Source organism: Gasterosteus aculeatus, chromosome 15 (assembly GCF_964276395.1).
Source record: "Gasterosteus aculeatus chromosome 15, fGasAcu3.hap1.1, whole genome shotgun sequence".
In the NCBI taxonomy this organism is placed as follows: Eukaryota; Metazoa; Chordata; class Actinopteri; order Perciformes; family Gasterosteidae; genus Gasterosteus; species Gasterosteus aculeatus.
Window position 1 is genome coordinate 9,077,818 of NC_135703.1, and position 18,378 is coordinate 9,096,195.

The window sequence follows — 18,378 nt, forward strand, 5'->3', positions numbered from 1 at the left end:
GCTGTGGCACATCAAAAACAGACAACCATAATCCCGATCTCTGTTCCTCAGCGCTCTTAACATTTCCTCTCTCACACATGCGCACACATACGCACACACAAATCCACCATCTGGTGCCCCTCCTGCCCCATGTTATAGCCCCCTCTGCCCCATGCTGGATTACTCCCTCAGTATTTACATCTTGCAAATCCAGCCGGTGGCCTCTGATAGGGGCCATCTGTAATCTGAAGGTCATATTTGCAGCATGTGTGTGTCTGTGTGTGTGCGTTTATGTGTGTCTGTGGCTTCTCATGCGGGCTTCCATGTGTGTATCGGTGTGTAATTTGTTCGTGCCCAGCACAGGGAGAGTATCAGCATCCGCGACATCTGTTCAACACAGGGCCTACACAGCAGAACAGAGTACATCATCCGCACCGGGCGGCGCGAGGATGAAGCGCGCACACACACACACACACACACACACACACACACACACACACACACACACACACACATATATTGTAGGCAGGTTTATAATGCTGTTTATCTCTGATGAGGTTGTTTTATGTTTTTTATTTCTGTCTACTGTGTTCATAAGACATTGTTTGCACGTCTGCCTGTCCTGGTAAAGGGATCCTTCCTCTCTTCAGTGTGGACATGCTGTGGACATGTGACGGTAATATCGAATCCGTCCCACCCAGAGCAGGCGGAGCAAAGGCTCTGAGGCTACAAATTGGAGTTTGAATTTATTACAGTATTTGTCGCCGGTGATGACAACAACTCAAGAGGGGGGCGACGCAAAGGAGAAGAACAAAGAGACTGAAAGGAATTCCCAGCTCACCTGTTGGGGTGAGGTGTGGGAGGAGAGGGGAGGGGGGGGGGGTGTTGGGGTGGCCTCTAGATGAAGTGAGGATTGTCTCTGTTCTCCGCTGAAATGGAGTACGATGGCAAGGGAGCTTTGTCATTTCCTGCCTGGCACAGGAAGCGTCCATCTGGAGCCGATTGGTTTCCGTCCTCTGCTGTCGCGTCGTGAAAGCTGCCCTGTCACCGTTGGCCCTGTTTCTCAATGCTGTTATTTTCCCTGAAGCGCCCCGAACGCGGCCAGCTGGGGGAGACATTCTTTCATAGTTTAAGACTAAAACGGACAGGAAGTGGGGGGGGGGGGCGTGTTTTTCATTTGAACTGGGAGGTGGTTGGTAGAGGCAGTTGAAGGGAGTCTGCAGTGGCAGGACTGTCACATCCCACCGCCCGCCACAAAAGCAGAAGGAGGCCACTCGTCATCACCGTGACACCCAATGCGTGACTAGAGGAGGGAGAAGAGTTATCCATCAAAAAATGATGTCCGGATGAGTGCACCCTTTCGTCTTTCTGCACACACACACACACACACAATGCCATCATATTTCATCTGGGTCATCAGGGGCGGCTGTCTCCAAGAGGAAGTCACCCCCCCCCCCCCCACAATAACATGATGATGTATTTTCCTCTTTAACGAAGTGACTAACCCCCCCCCCCCTTTACTGTAAAAAGCAAACCAAAATGCTTTTTGTATCCCAGAAACATAAACATAAATACTTTTATGGACTTGTATACGTTTTATTTCATATTAATTGAAATCCTATAATCTCAAACTTCTGGAATATGGATTTGATGGATCTTTACGTGACTTTTACGTGACTAGCCATGAATATCAAGCAACTAGCAGCCGGAATTACAAAGTGACGTTTGGGGATGAAAGGGGGAGAAGCCTGAAAGGAGGGCTAGGGGATTTTCTGAACAGATATATGAGAGCTGAGCACCACCCGGTGGTGGATTGTTTGTTGAGTAACTTCCGTTGAACACCTCAACGTCTGTCCCATATAATCAATATTTGTGTTGCCTACAACGTGAAAACAACTTGACAACATGTGGAGGTCTTTTTAGCATTTCAGCGGATTCTTTAACTGTCTGTCTCAGAGGATCTCTCGGCAAAAACTCAGTGGCTAAAGAACCCAATGCATGGTAACGGCTAATTTAGGCCTGTGATCATTTAGCTGCCAAAAGCCCAGAAGTTAAAATGGAGTTTGTATTAACAAAATTAAAAATAATAATTAAAAATGAATAATTCAGTCATCACATGGTCAGGAATACGATTAAAAACGAATGGCACCGCTCCGTCACTTCTGGGTGTAAAGTACAAAAACAGCTTGGAAAGGTCTCCACGTGGGGATGAGATAAAGTAAGGATATTTTAGTGATGTGTTCACAGATTCTTCGTTTTCCAAGTGGCCAAGATCAACAAGTTAATGCAGATTCCAAGACAATGCAACTTTTAAGAGAAGATTTTCCCCTTCCTGTGCACGAATGACTGCAATTCATCTGGTCCTAGATCAGCTTCTTCAGTCACTAGATGTGTAATGCCCCCTAGAGATGACATTTTTCCATAAGCAGTAAAATAAAGCATAACGTGACTTCTGCAAATTTAATTTGTCAAAGTCAATAAAAACATGTGGGACAATAGTACATTAGTACATGCGGGGGCGTGTGTGTGTACGAATGCACACATCACACTAACTTAATCCCATTACTCTACTGTCTTCTATTGGCAGGGGGGGGGCAAAGCCAACAGGCATGACTGTAGCCAATGGGGAGAATAATGAACGAGTAATGAATAAAAGAAGAATAATGAAGAGTAATGACTTGTGGGAAAAGACACACAGATGCATTCACACGAGGGCAGGCATAGATAATTATACGGTATCACCATTTATCTTTCTCTGCGAGAGAGGAAGAGAGAGAAATTCTCTGGTATACATAACCTCATTTGGAGGAAGTCACAGAGGAACACCGGTTTTGTGAAGAAACTGACACCATCATGTTCTCTTCCTTTAAACAGAGAGAAAAACAGGAAATTCTAGGTTCAAATGACATCAGCCTAGAACTAAATGTAGCATTATTCTATCATGTTTATTTCAGGTTTTACACTGACCATGTGAAAGACAAACCAGGTACACACACACACACACACACACACACACACACGCAAAACACCATTTCATTTTGCAAGAGATTCTACTTCCTGCATCTCAGGGACATAGATGTCCGGTCTAACACTAGAACTATGTGCTTGAACTATGTATGTTGAATCATTCATTGGCATTCAGGTGTATTTATTTCAGACACATTGGTCCATTTAAAGTGAGAACAAGAACATTTATGGGATGGATTGCCACGATACAATGTCAGCAAGAGTATTCAGGAATTGATTACCTTTATTTTGGTGTTATAACTTGTTAATGTATATGGTCACAACCACACAATTTATGGGGATGTTTTATTTGGATTTCAGCATATAGTAGCCATGGTTGTGATTTGGGTGATTTAATTTGCTGTATGTTAGTATGAGAATACAGGATCACCTAAAAACACAAAGGACTTTAATACACGTATGAGGAAGTGACATTTCGTCCCTTGAACTTCTGTTTTATTTCTATTACCCAGCCTTGTACTTCCTCTACTCTTACCTGAGCTTTGAAAAAAGACTTTTACCTGTTTGCCTGAAGTGAGAGTGGCATTTAATCCTTGTTCATCTCTAAACAACATGCTTCTTAGCTTTTCTCTCCTGATGTTTGTGTGTGAGAGTACGGGTAAGGGTATTTATATTAGTAAATGTAATAGAAGAATCCAGGACATTTAGATGTACTTTTAACATGTATTTGTGCTTCAAGGGGAATCCCACACTACAACATGGACTACGAACAACGCTTCTACCAAGATTCATTTTTCAAGTACACCTCCCGTTGAAGGTAATTCAGAATGTGATTATTTATTATTTCCACTAAAATAAAAGTACTAAAAATAAGGGCCGGGCTGGCATCTCTGTGAGGATGTATCCTGTTTTCCCTAATCATGTTTTAAACTAACTGCTAATTGTTGGCTAACATGACAATGTTTACATGCTAATGTTTGATTGGGGCAGGGCTGCTGGTTATGGTGGTGTGTATTTTTACACATTTAACGATGTTATCGATGGTACGGAACACAGGGACTCCACCGAATAATGTCTCTATGCTCTCGGGTTATTTTGTGGCCAACAGTTTTCACACTTGACGATTTCAAGGGATCACGAATTCAACATTTTAGAAAACTAAACATGGTACGTGTGTTGCGGAATTCATTCACAATTTGAACAGAATTTGGAAGGGAGTTGATTTAAGCTGCCGATCGTGTTTTCACTTTCCTTAACAACTATATCTTTTAGCATCCACTAGCCGTTAGCGTCCTACAGAATATTAGCTATTTGGGTTCAACTGGAGAACTAGATATTTTCTAACTGCGAGCCACACAGCACTGTCAGTTGTGCCAAACTACTGTAGCTGCTCCTACTTCGTATCTCTATGATGTTTAGCATGTCAGCACATTTGCTCATTTAATAAAAAGTGAAAATGCATGTAACGCAAATGGCATTAATTATACAGGTATTTGGTCATGAAGCAAATTTTTGGGCTAATCCAGTTTGAACCTAATTCTCACGCTAGATGAAAAGTCAACGGATCACCAAAGTCATCACGGCTTATCCTTCGGGGAAAAGGAATGTCTGTACAACATTTCATGGCCATCCATCCAGGTGGATAAACCTGCCAACACAAAATAACCCAGGGCATCTGCCTCCCTGGAACCATGACACTAGAGTGGCTGAAAATCTCCTGTCTGTAACTGTTCATCTACTTTCTCCGTCCTTCATCCATCACCGTTCATGTTCTGTTCGCCAATCCTCCACCGTCTCCCTTCTCCTCCCTAGAAAAGCCCTCTCTGCAGCTGGTGGCAATTCCAGACTACCCAGTTGCTGCAGGTCGAAGAGTCAACCTGCAATGCCGTGCTTTCACCGTGCAAGACTCTGTCGGGTTGTCATGGCAACGCTTAAGAAATCAGACTTGGCTTCCAGCGGGAGTTGGTGGGCATCTGACCCTTACCGAGCCAGAGCAGAGCGGGCTTTACCGCTGCCTTACCGCTGCCGAGAGCCGCTTTTCTCAAAACCACACAGTCTATATCGTCGCCACGCACACGACAGGTGGGTGGTCTGTTTTGACTCTGCAGTTCCCCACTGAGCTTTCATTCTTCTTTCAGCTTTAGCTTTCCAGGCCTGTTGGATAGTCGCCTTTTTTCTGTGTTTCTTATTTTTAATCATTTTTTGTTGTGAATTACAACTAAAACCTTTCTTCTGCAATTCTGTGTTTTTACCCTGATTCACAACAGTCGGTGAGAATTTAGGAACATCTGCCTTTGTCTTTTCTCTCCTGGCCTTGATCGCCATCTTTGCTATTATTTTCTGGCTGTGCTGGCACAGACTAGACGGAACGTTGATCACCGGCAACGTTGCAAGTAAAGGTAAAAATAAACAAACCCAATAGGGCCTAGTATCATTTCCTAATGTCAAATCTTGTACTTTTTATGAACAAATGTACTTTTTATGTCTTTGTTTTTTAATAGGTTTTCCTGGATCTGAACAACCACCAAAGTAAGTCTGTCCAAGAAAGAAATGTGTTTGCATTTGGTGCACGTGCGTTCCAATGCGTTGTGCACTACATATTAACGGTCTGATAATAATTTTTTCCTTACCAGGGAAGATTTGCCACACGCTGAATGTGACGTGTACGTAAATTACACCTGCACCAGTAGTGACTACACTGACCTCAACCCAACCACAGTGATTGAGGACGATGTGTACTCAAATCTATCGTGAACGTGGATGTGAAGGTGGAGATCTGAGCATTTGGTTCAGCTGGTGAATATCTGCAGAGAAAGCTCAGCATTCCCATCAAGCCTGAATCACGAAGTTTATGTTTTTATTAGTAGCCTGATTTGACACAACGTGAATGTGAAATATATTCAACTATTCCAACAAAACAGCAATGGGACATTCCTTTTCTTCATTCATGTGATTTTGATAAAAACCTGTAATTTGCTACAGTTCTGTGCGTCTCATGAAGCATGCTCTTGAGATACGGAGATGTCTCTCGGTTTGTTGATGTGTAAGACACAGTCTTTTTATTTTAATTGTATCATATGAATAAAATAAAATTCAAATCACAAAAATTGTCTGTGGAGTAAAAATGTTTAAAATTATATTACAAACAAATTTGAGGACCATACAAAGTAAAAGCAAAATACATACAAAATGCCTCATAACTCACTTTTGCAACAGCAGGTAAACTGGCAGTAAGAATAGCGTATGATAGAGTAGAACGGCAGAGAGCAAAAAGTCTTGTTATTCTGACTCAGTTTTTACTCTTTGACATAATATACATAATACTGGATGCCAGAGGGGAAACGTAGCTTAAGCGTCATTGCTTCTGTTCCATGGTTTCGCAATACAAGAAATAACCCGTCAATGAAAAGCAATAAAAACTGTCTCATTTGATGAGGGATAAGAATCTCACATATTCTACAGATGTCTGAATGTCGCCTACTGAATTGAAATGTTTGTGTAATCTGCAGTGGGACGTTGCACTTTTGACACCCAAAAAGATTAAGATCTGTACTTCGCATCCTACTAAACAAACAAAAGTGTTGTCAAGCTAAATTTTCCATGATGAATTTCCTTTTCCTTTTGTACAACTAAAACATCTTCTTCCTCCTCACACATGCAAGGCAGGGGGCTGATGCAATTCATATACTGTGTGTGGAAATAAACTGTCAGATTCTTGAGGATGACACTGAAGTACATTAATACAGGAACTGCCTATAGTTGGTGCAAGAATCAGAGGCAATGTGCAAACATATATCTACACATCTACATATCTACACCATATCTACACCAATCTGTATCAATTCATTTCCTGCTGCTAGTGCTCACTTTGGTGTCGCTGGCTGTGCATGGAGCCCTCAGAGGTGAGCGTCGTTGAGCAACTTTCCCCCCTCGCTATTTTTTTAATGTGTGCCATGATGAACCCTTTGAACTTCTGAGTGGCGAAAAAATAAACCACAGGATCCAAAATGCAGTTCAGGCTCATCAGAAGCAAAGTGATCTGATGTGCGTCGTTGAGCGCCTGGCGGGTCTTCTGGCTCCAGTCTACGTGGCCAAAGCCCTCTTCTATATGCAACACCGCCAGCGTCCAAAAGCATTGGCAAGCGTGATGAGGCAGGAAACACACGACAAACACTCCAACCACTGAAAACAACATCTGCAAAGCTCTCTGCTTCACTCCCCTGCGCTTTCTAGATGAGAAGGACACCGTCCGTTGAGACTTTCTTGATGTGACCGTTGCAGACTGCATTTCTGCCCGAGGAGGACCTTTGGAAAGCAACGTTCGGGCAATAAGGAAATTACACACCACGACCACAAAAAAGACAAGAAAAAACCCTATAACTATTGTCAAGTGAATGGCAAAAACTTGAACCTTGGTTGATACAGGGGTGTTCTGGTAGCCCTCAAAACAGCGGGTGACATTGTTATCATCAGTATGGGTCCCTGGTTCTATCAGGAATGGAATAGCCGTCGCAAGGGTGAAAAGCCAGATGAAAACGGACAAGATGATCCCACGAGTTCTGTGGTCTGAGGTGGCCACGTCCAGAGGCCGCGTCACTGCCCAGTAGCGGCTGACGCTGATGGCGCAGAGGAAAAGGACGGAGCTGTAGGTGTTGATGAAGAACAATGTGCCAGACAGCCGGCACATGAGGTCTGTGTAGATCCAGTTACCATCCCGTCTAAAATAGTCAATCCAGAAGGGAAGGGTAGTCACAAAAAGGAGATCGCCGATGGTCAAGTTGATCATGTAGATGCGGATCTCCCCCATGCCCTTGGATTCTCGGAGGCGTCGCAGAACAAACAACACGTAGAGGTTAGCGGTGATTCCCAGGATGAAGATGATGCTATAGACAACTGGGAAGGCGACATAACGGAACTCTGAGTCCAAGAAGACTGAAGAGTCCAGGCGAGGGGTCACATTTAGGGCCACCTGCTCCGTAGTTGAGACCATCATTTCTGTCTGTGGGAGAGAAAACAGTAACATCCTAAAGCATTCTGGGATTTTTTTTTCAGTCAAAAGACGTACACGCAGCTAAGAATATAAATCCAACCAATGAAGGTTGAAATATTTTGGTTAAAATTGTTTGACTCGACATTTGACTCGATGATACAACATTTTGTAAGCTGCTGTTTATGGTGGTGCTGAATGACGTTATACCGAGAGCTGTTTTTATTACATCATATAAATAAACCTTAGTATGGAAGAGTAAGTTACTGCCTGTTTCTTTTGTATTTGTATTATTAAAGGGAAGACTTACCATACTGCTTCTTCTCCTCTGATATTTTTCAGGAAGTAAAACGTCTCAGCAGCTGTAAAACACCGAGCTGGGCCTATGCTTGCCTCTTTCTGTTTGGCTCAAGTCAACGTTCTAGAAGGGTGAGATTGTTTCGAAATGATTAGGCCAGTCCCCACATTTTGTGACGTACCTGCTTTTCCCTCCAGGCAAAAAAACGCATCTACTTTGAAGCGAGCATTATAGCTGACCTTAATTGCCATTGTCATGAGGTTCTAAGCAACATACTGACAATAGAATGCTGCTTTGCTTTGAAATGAACCTTCCAGGGACTACAAAATAACTGCTTACCACATAAAGGAGCACATGAAGTATTTCCAAAATATAGTTGGCATTTTATAAGAAGAACTACCGTTTCACTTTCATCATATGTCCCATATTAGATCAGATCAGATCAGTTTGATTGTGTTGTCGTTAGAATACTCTCATCGTTGGCTACGTAGTCCATCAGAGGCGTGCAGATATGTTCTGTGAGGCTTTTTAACTTGTTAAAGGTCACCTCGGCACCAGCTGTATTGTCACCGTGATGTTATCAAAATGTAAAATGATTTTTGTCCAGGAATGCACTGTGTATTGAGATAGATAGGTACCTACAAATATATAATACATCTATAGATAATACTTATCTGATCCCATATTAAAAATAACAGTTGGTAGTTGTATGTGCAGTAATGTATTCTTTCCACACGAGGGAGGAAGAGGCAAAGAAAACGAGCAAAGGGCTCAACTGTCCAGCAGTGAACATTGCAGGGATTGATTTTTAGTCCAGGTGGAGCTCCATGCTGCTGAAATACCTCTCTCTCTCTCTCGCGCTCTCTCTCTCTCTCTCTCTCTCTCTCTCTCTCTCTCGGTGCATGCTGGGAGTGAGTGTGTGTGAGCGTGTGTGAGCGTCTTTGAGCGGTTTTCTCTCTTTGTTTTTTTTCCCCCTTAGTTATGTATATTAATTTAATGTGGTTTAGTGGTTGTTTTTCACTTTAGTTGTGGGGTTTGTCGTTGGTTTTTTTTTCTTTGGGAATCTTTTCTCCTGCCGGTGTCTCGCCGGTCGGCGTCTCTAGACGCCATGGTAAACGGAGACACGTTCTCCCAGCTCACGAGGAAGCACGGCATTAAGATCGCCGCTGGCTTCTCGTGCAGCGTGGAGGACATCGGGTTGGTTGTGGGGGAAGTAGTCGGGCACAGCAGCGTGAAATCGGCCGCTCGGATGAACGGCGCCGTAGTCATTTTTCTAGACCAGGTGGGGAAGGTGAACCGAGTCGTCGAGGCGGGCCTCACGGTGAATGAAATATTTGTACAGGTGTTGCCACTGACGCAACCGGCCACGAAGGTGGTTCTATCGAACGTCCCTCCGTTCATCACCGACGAATTTCTCAGCAGAGAACTCTCCAGACGGAAGGTGGTTTCACCGATCGAAAAGATCTTGTCTGGATGCAGGTCTCAGTTACTGAAGCACGTAGTGTCTCACCGCAGGCACCTCTATATGATACTAAACAACCGGAATGTGGAGCTCAACCTCCGCTTCCATGCTAAGATAGATGATTACGAGGAAGAGGAGGCCGGTGGGAGGTCAGGGGCCATCTGACGGCAGTGAGAGTGAGGGCTGTGTGTCGGACAGCAGCGACATCCACAGCGCCTGTCTGACACACAGCCAACGGGAAAAACTCTACTCCGCAGAGCAAATCAAAATGTTTTTACAAAAAGTCAAAAATAGGAGGAATCTGAAAATTGAGAAGTTTTTCCCAGACTCCGCATGAGCCAGCGAGAGGAGTCTGGCTTCACAGATCAAGAGGGTTTTAGACTGAAAAAACTTGTGCTAAAAGCAAAACGAGCCATCAACGATGATCACGAAAAAAGCCCAAATGTGTGTTTTAATTGATTTATTGGTATTTATTTGTGTTTTATTTTTAATTTTTATCATGGATACTTTAAAAGTGGGAAGCCTGAATGTGAACGGAGCCAGAGATGCCAAGAAGAGGGCATCTATTTATGAATTTAAAAAAATGAAACGTCTTGATGTTCTCTTCGTGCAAGAGACGCACAGCGACAGCACCAAGGAGGCCGCCTGGAGGAGGGAGTGGAAAGGGGAAGTCCTGCTGAGCCACAACACCAACCTCAGTGGAGGAGTGGGCTTCCTCTTCTCCAGGTCTTTTAAGCCAGTCTCCCTGGAGGTCAAACACATCATCGAGGGGAGGTTGTTTTTAGTCAAGGCGCGGTTCGACCTTTTTACTCTTGTTTTTATCAATGTGTATGCTCCAACAATCGGTACAGAGAGGAAGCTTTTTTTAACAAAAGTTAATGATCTTTTAGATGGCTGTGCCCCGGAGGATTTTTTATTCTTGGGGGGGGATTTTAACTGCACAGAAGATGCGACCATAGACCGCAACCACGCAGAGCCACATCCAGCTTCCCAGCACGCTCTGAGGCAGCTGGTCCGGTCTCATGGCCGGGTAGATGTGTGGAGAAGGATGCATGCAGACTGCCGACAGTACACGTGGTCCCACCTCAGAGAAGGTAGAATCTCCTCAGCCAGGCTTGATCGGTTTTATGTTTTTAAGCACCATTTTAATATTTTTAAAATGTGTACCATTGTACCGCCTTTTTTTTCAGATCATTCCCTGCTAGTGTGTAATGTTTTTATTAGGGACATTTTGCCAAATAGCGCGTACTGGCATTTTAACTCCGGTTTAACATTTGATAGGAATTTTAGAGCGGTCCTTTCATATTTTTGCAGTGTTTTTAGGCTGAGGAAGAGTGATTTTAGTAGTCTTAGGCAGTGGTGGGACCGCGGTAAGATCGAGATTAGGCCTCTTTGTCAGCAGCACACTTTCAACGTGACCAGAGACATCACCGGATCTATGAAGGACCTGGAGACTGATATAGTGGAACTAGAGCGTTTAAACGAGTCCACAGGAGAGCGAGAACATTTTGAAGTCCTCAAGATCAAAAAAATGGCTCTGGCCGACCTGTTAGACGTTAAAGCTCAGGGTGCACTGGTCAGGTCCCGATTCCAGACCATCACGGAGATGGACACTCCCTCTAGTTTTTTCTTCGGCCTGGAGAGGAAGAGTGGGCAGGGGAGGGGGATCCATGCGCTGTTGGCAGACACAGGGTTGCCGGTGGTGGAACCATGCCAGATTAGGAGGCGAGCGGTCAGCTTTTACTCTTCCCTCTACACCAGTGAGTACAGGTAGGAGGAAGCACTGACGGAGGAGTTTGTGAGCGGACTACCTCAAGTCTCTGAGGAGACCAACAAAGCGCTTGACCGACCCATAACGGTGCAGGAGCTGAAGGCCACCTTGCAGGGCATGCAGGGACGGCGTGCTCCTGGCATCGACGGCCTCCCCGCAGAATTTTTTAAGACATTCTGGGATATATTCGCACCTGATGTACTGGAGGTTTTTAATGAGAGTCTGGCCTCTGGTTCCATGCCGATGTCCTGCCGCAGAGCGGTCATAACACTACTGCCGAAGAAGGGGAACCTACAGGACATCGGCAACTGGCGCCCTGTGTCTCTACTGTGCGTGGATTACAAGCTTCTGTCCAGGGTCTTTGCCTCCAGGCTGAGGGAAGCTATGGAGCAGGTCATCCATCGGGACCAGACCTACTGTGTGCCCGGCAGGTCCATGGTAGACAATGTCTACCTCATTCGTGATGTTTTGGAGGTCGCCAGCTCGTTAGGTATTAATACTGGTCTGATTTCCCTAGACCAGGAAAAGGCTTTTGACCGCGTTGAGCACAGCTTCCTCTGGAAGGTCATGGGGAAGTTTGGGTTCAGCGCTGGTTTCATAGCTAAGATCAAAGTGTTGTACAGCGAGGTTGAGAGTGTGCTGAAGATAAACGGTAGTTTGTGCGCTCCTTTTAGGGTGCGTAGAGGAGTCCGACAGGGTTGTGCTCTGTCCGGAATGCTCTATGCACTCTCCCTGGAACCCCTTCTCAGCAGAATACGCTCTAGCCTGGAGGGCCTGGTTTTACCTGGTTTTAGTACGAACATGATCTTATCAGCTTATGCAGATGATGTTGTTGTTGTTTTTATTAAGGACCAGAGGGATGCAGACCTTTTAAACAGCGTGGTGGAGGATTTAAGCAAGGCATCGGCAGCGAGGGTGAACTGGAGAAAAAGCGAAGCCCTTGCTGTCGGTGAATGGCGTGACGGCCTCCCGGTTCTTCCCCAAAGGTTAGTTTGGAGGAAAGACGGTTTTAAATACCTGGGGATCTATCTGGGACAAAGGGACATGGTCCAAAAGAACTGGGAGGGCGTCACAGAGAAGATAGAGGGAAAACTTGCAAAATGGAAATGGCTGCTCCCTCAGATGTCTTTTAAAGGTAGAGTGTTGGTTTTAAACAATCTCATTGCATCTCATTTGTGGCACCGCTTAACCTGCCTAGAACCTCCCTCGGGGTTTCTAGCCCACATACAGCGAAAGATGGTAGATTTATTTTGGGAGGGTCTACACTGGGTGCCTCAAGGGTTGCTGTTTTTACCCAGAGAGGAGGGGGGACAGGGCCTTGTCCACTTGGCCAGCCGGACGCCCACTTTTAGGTTACAGTTTTTGAAAAGATACCTCACATGTCCGGAGGGTTTAGTGTGGCGAGATGTGGCCAGTTGTATCCTCAGACAACCTGGGGCTGGATACTGCTCTGTTTTTAATGGATCCCAATATTTTAAATATAAAAGGGCTGCCTCCGTTTTATCAGGGCGTTTTTAAGTCTTGGGCCCTTTTTATTCAAAAAAGGTGTCCATTGTCTAACTCTTTGTACTGGTTGTTGAGAGAACCATTGATATGCAGGGCCAAGCTGGACGTCAGCAGCAGCGTCACCCCTGGCCTGACGGGGGCGCTGCGAAAAACAAAGACGTTTTGCCCGCAGCAGCTGGTGGACACAGTGGGGCCGACGCTGAGCGATGCCCCGGCCCTGGGCTCACTGCATGGGCTGCATTCGGTCCGGGTGGCGGGGAGGCTCCTGGAGCTGTGGAGCCAAAGGCTGACGGGGAAAGAAAAGAGCCTCCTCATGGAATACAGCCAGAAGAGGATGATACCGGACCCTGCAGACCCGTTTCCAGAGATCTACCTGAGTCCGGGGCTAGGGGACCTCACCGGCCCCCTGCTAGCCACGACACGCCCAGATCAACTGACTTTGCATGAAGCGGGCAAAAAGACTTGGTATTTTAACTGCGTGAAGGTCACAAACAGCACTGGACTGTGCAACTCCCCACTGTGTGGTCCAACAGACTTGGACAAAATGGACCTGGCCCACAGTGGAGGATTTTATACAAACCTCCCCTCAAAAAACAGACTGCCGACCTCCAGTGGAGAATTTTACATGGTGCTGTCGCCTCCAATGCTTTTATCTCTGTTCTTAATCCCTCTGTTCTTAGCCAGTGCCCTTTCTGTGAGCTCAGAGAGACTATTTATCATGTTTTTACTGAGTGTAAGCGACTCGCAGGTTTCTTTTCTCTTTTAACATTGGTTTTTTGTCTTTTTAGCGTGTTTTTTACGGAAAGGGTTCTTATTATGGGAGCTGCCTACAAGAAAACTGAAATAGAAAAATGGCAGCTCCTGAACTTTCTGTGCGGAGAGGCAAAAATGGCAATTTATTTAAGCAGAAAGAACAGAGTGGAGAACCGAGAGGGGCAGGAGGCAAAAGTAATATGGCTGTGCAACATTAGAGCAAGGCTCTGGCTGGAGTTTAGGTTTTATAAGCACATTGGGGACTTGGACGCTTTTAAACAGCGCTGGTGTTTTAATGACATTGTTTGTTCGGTGGTCGATGGCGAACTGGTATTTGCACGTTTGCAAGTTTTTAGCAGGTGATTACATAGTTTTACTTTTTTTATTTTTTTAATGTTGGATTTGTTTTTTCTTAGAAGGGAAAAAACAACAAAAAGTAAAGTAAAGTGTTTTTTAAAAAATCAAAAAAAAAATCTCTCTCTCGATGCAGCCTCCTCTGTGGTAAATGTTTAATTCAGGCTTCTATGTACAAACACACAACACAACACATCCGGAGCCCCAGCGTAATTACTATAGATTAAGGTTACCGAGCCTCCCCAACCTTATTGCTGTTATTATGGATTGGCAGTGGAAGAAGAGTGCAGTGCTTTTTGGTGGTCTTGCCCTGCATGACTGCTGGAGCTGCTGGGCCATTGCTTTGTATACTGGCTCACACTGTAAAGAAGGTACACACTTTCACGGTGCATTTTGCTGTTTGCGGTTTGGGTGCCGATTCAAAAGATTCCACAGCAACATGTGAGATTTGACCTGGTGATGGAAGATGCGAGGACAGAGTTGTGTAACTGAGCTGAATTATATTGCATACACCGTAAAGCAATTAAAATCCAAACCACAATTTGTCCGTCATCAAATACATTTAATTGAAATCTAATTTACAACGTATACAGGTCATAAAGATGTATTTGTTATTCTGACTGGAAATGATAAATTGGAGAGAAACCAATGTGTGAAACATGATATATATATAAACCCACACCAACAAAGGTTATCCTTTTAAGGGTGTCCTTTTCAAACATTCTCCTCAATTTGGCCTCTGAATGGCCCAGAAAGAAATGTGAAATAATCAGATTCAGATTCATGTCGGTGATCCCGGATGTTCTGCACCCCTCCGTGGCTCACTCCAACGAATCGTTCCTCCCAAAGAACACTTGTACTTTCAGTCCAGGTGTGCAGATACTCATCATATCATATTTCTTTACGTCTTTTTATTCTTTTAAGTGAAATAGCTGGCTATCGCCCGGGAGAGGAATACCGTCAGAAGTCACAGTCATGCATTCCTCTGGGAGGCAGGAATAGAGGGCGGCAGTGAGCTGCCTGTGGAGCTCCTCTTTTCCCATTAACACCTTTTCACAGTTGCTGCTTCACCTCACCTTGATCCCATGGCACTTTGCCTCGGGCAGATGTCAAACGCTGGTGGGGATCATTCACTGGCATCCGTATGCTCATGCGACGCGTGAGGAACAGATAGAGGATGAGGATCAAAAAATGCGTGTTCAGGAGGCACCTCTTGATTGGCGGAGGGTTCGTGGCTGAGTGGACAGCGCAGGTCTCTCACGGGCAGATTTACTGCATGCCAGAGGCTGAGGTTTGAGGAATGTCCCCCTGCAGTGAGAAGGAGAGGGCCATGGGAGGGTGAGCTAGACAGGCTGATTTTGGATGTGAAAGTGGAGATCTGAGCATTTGGTTCAGCTGGTGAATATCTGCAGAGAAAGCTCAGCATTCCCATCAAGCCTGAATCACGAGGTTTATGTTTTTATTTAGTAGCCTGATTTGACACAACATGAATGTGAAATACATTCAACTATTCCAACAAAACAGCAATGGGACATTCATTTTCTTCATTTATGTGATTTTGATAAAAACCTGTAATTTGCTACAGTTCTGTGCGTCTCATGGTGCATTCTCTTGAGATACGTAGATGTCTCTCGGTTTGTTGATGGGTAAGACACAGTCTTTTTATTTTAATTGTATCATATGAATAGAATAAAATTCAAATCACAAAAATTGTCTGTAGTGTAAAAATGTTTAAAATTATATTACAAACAAATTTGAGGATCATACAAAGTAAAAGCAAAATTAATACAAAATGCCTCATAACTCACTTTTGCAACAGCAGGTAAACTGGCAGTAAGAATAGCGTATGATAGAGTAGAACGGCAGAGAGCAAAAAGTCTTGTCATTCTGACTCAGTTTTTACTCTTTGACATAATATACATAATACTGGATGCCAGAGGGGAAACGTAGCTTAAGCGTCATTGCTTCTGTTCCATGGTTTCGCAATACAAGAAATAACCCGTCAATGAAAAGCAATAAAAACTGTCTCATTTGATGAGGGATAAGAATCTCACATATTCTACAGATGTCTGAATGTCGCCTACTGAATTGAAATGTTTGTGTAATCTGCAGTGGGACGTTGCACTTTCGACACCCAAAAAGATTAAGATCTGTACTTCGCATCCTACTAAACAAACAAAAGTGTTGTCAAGCTAAATTTTCCATGATGAATTTCCTTTTCCTTTTGTACAACTAAAACATCTTCTTCCTCCTCACACATGCAAGGCAGGGGGGCTGATGCAATTCATATACTGTGTGTGGAAATAAACTGTCAGATTCTTGAGGATGACACTGAAGTACATTAATACAGGAACTGCCTATAGTTCTGGTGGTGCAAGAATCAGAGGCAACGTGCAAACAAATATCTACACTTCCAATCTGTATCAATTCATTTCCTGCTGCTAGTGCTCACTTTGGTGTCGCTGGCTGTGCATGGAGCCCTCAGAGGTGAGCGTCGTTGAGCAACTTTCCCCCCTCGCTATTTTTTTAATGTGTGCCATGATGAACCCTTTGAACTTCTGAGTGGCGAAAAAATAAACCACAGGATCCAAAATGCAGTTCAGGCTCATTAGAAGCCAAGTGATCTGATGTGCGTCGTTGAGCGCCTGGCGGGTCTTCTGGCTCCAGTCTACGTGGCCAAAGCCCTCTTCTATATGCAACACCGCCAGCGTCCAGAAGCATTGGCAAGCGTGATGAGGCAGGAAACACACGACAAACACTCCAACCACTGAAAACAACATCTGCAAAGCTCTCTGCTTCACTCCCCTGCGCTTTCTAGATGAGAAGGACACCGTCCGTTGAGACTTTCTTGATGTGACCGTTGCAGACTGCATTTCTGCCCGAGGAGGACCTTTGGAAAGCAACGTTCGGGCAATAAGGAAATTACACACCACGACCACAAAAAAGACAAGAAAAAACCCTATAACCATTGTCAAGTGAATGGCAAAAACTTGAACCTTGGTTGATACAGGGGTGTTCTGGTAGCCCTCAAAACAGCGGGTGACATTGTTATCATCAGTATGGGTCCCTGGTTGTATCAGGAATAGAATAGCTGTCGCAAGGGTGAAAAGCCAGATGAAAACGGACAAGATGATCCCACGAGTTCTGTGGTCTGAGGTGGCCACGTCCAGAGGCCGCGTCACTGCCCAGTAGCGGCTGACGCTGATGGCGCAGAGGAAAAGGACGGAGCTGTAGGTGTTGATGAAGAACAATGTGCCAGACAGCCGGCACATGACGTCTGTGTAGATCCAGTTACCATCCCGTCTATAATAGTCAATCCAGAAGGGAAGGGCAGTCACAAAAAGGAGATCGCCGATGGTCAAGTTGATCATGTAGATGCGGATTTCCCCCATGCCCTTGGATTCTCGGAGGCGTCGCAGAACAAACAACACGTAGAGGTTAGCGGTGATCCCCAGGATGAAGATGATGCTATAGACAACTGGGAAGGCGACATAACGGAACTCTGAGTCCAAGAAGACTGAAGAGTCCAGGCGAGGGGTCACATTTAGGGCCACCTGCTCCGTAGTTGAGACCATCATTTCTGTCTGTGGGAGAGAAAACAGTAACATCCTAAAGCATTCTGGGCTTTTTTTTTCAGTCAAAAGACGTACACGCAGCTAAGAATATAAATCCAACCAATGAAGGTTGAAATATTTTGGTTAAAATTTGTTTGACTCATGATACAACATTTTGTAAGCTGCAGTTTATGGTGGTGCTGAATGACGTTATACCGAGAGCTGTTTTTATTACATCATATAAATAAACCTTAGTATGGAAGAGTAAGTTACTGCCTGTTTCTTTCGTATTTGTATTATTAAAGGGAAGACTTACCATACTGCTTCTTCTCCTCTGATATTTTTCAGGAAGTAAAACGTCTCAGCAGCTGTAAAACACCGAGCTGGGCCTATGCTTGCCTCTTTCTGTTTGGCTCAAGTCAACGTTCTAGAAGGGTGAGATTGTTTCGAAATGATTAGGCCAGTCCCCACATGTTCTGACATACCTGCTTTTCCCTCCATGCAAAAAAACACATCTACTTTGAAGCGAGCATTATAGCTGACCTTAATTGCCATTGTCATAAAGTTCTAAGCAACATACTGACAATAGAATGCTGCTTTGCTTTGAAATGAACCTTCCAGGGACTACAAAATAACTGCTTACCACATAAAGGAGCACATGAAGTATTTCCAAAATATAGTTGGCATTTTATAAGAAGAACTACCGTTTCACTTTCATCATATCTCCCATATTAGATCAGATCAGAT

At 44.5% G+C, this 18,378-nt stretch overlaps 2 protein-coding genes and 1 long non-coding RNA gene across 4 annotated transcripts; 1 reads left to right on the plus strand and 2 right to left on the minus strand.

The window, feature by feature from the left end:
• The first annotated feature begins 2,858 nt into the window (after positions 1 to 2,858).
• Positions 2,859 to 6,053, plus strand: LOC120833161 (uncharacterized). 2 transcript variants are annotated; one of them, XR_013452838.1, is made up of 6 exons: positions 2,859 to 2,965; positions 3,686 to 3,763; positions 4,759 to 5,028; positions 5,214 to 5,345; positions 5,448 to 5,475; positions 5,580 to 6,053. It is a non-coding gene; the product is annotated as an uncharacterized LOC120833161 (long non-coding RNA). The 2 variants fall into 2 exon arrangements; XR_013452837.1 differs by lacking the exon at positions 2,859 to 2,965 and adding an exon at positions 3,467 to 3,604.
• On the minus strand, positions 5,787 to 8,367 carry LOC144388444 (platelet-activating factor receptor-like). The gene is made up of 2 exons (XM_078090028.1): positions 8,244 to 8,367; positions 5,787 to 7,945 (listed from the first exon to the last, which is right to left on the minus strand). The coding sequence occupies exons 1-2, from the start codon at positions 8,244 to 8,246 to the stop codon at positions 6,803 to 6,805; spliced, it is 1,146 nt and encodes a 381-aa protein (XP_077946154.1). The 5' UTR covers positions 8,247 to 8,367; the 3' UTR covers positions 5,787 to 6,802.
• A 7,344-nt stretch (positions 8,368 to 15,711) lies between these two features.
• On the minus strand, positions 15,712 to 18,071 carry LOC120833160 (platelet-activating factor receptor-like). The gene is made up of 2 exons (XM_040200042.2): positions 17,948 to 18,071; positions 15,712 to 17,661 (listed from the first exon to the last, which is right to left on the minus strand). The coding sequence occupies exons 1-2, from the start codon at positions 17,948 to 17,950 to the stop codon at positions 16,519 to 16,521; spliced, it is 1,146 nt and encodes a 381-aa protein (XP_040055976.2). The 5' UTR covers positions 17,951 to 18,071; the 3' UTR covers positions 15,712 to 16,518.
• Between the last annotated feature and the right edge of the window lie 307 nt (positions 18,072 to 18,378).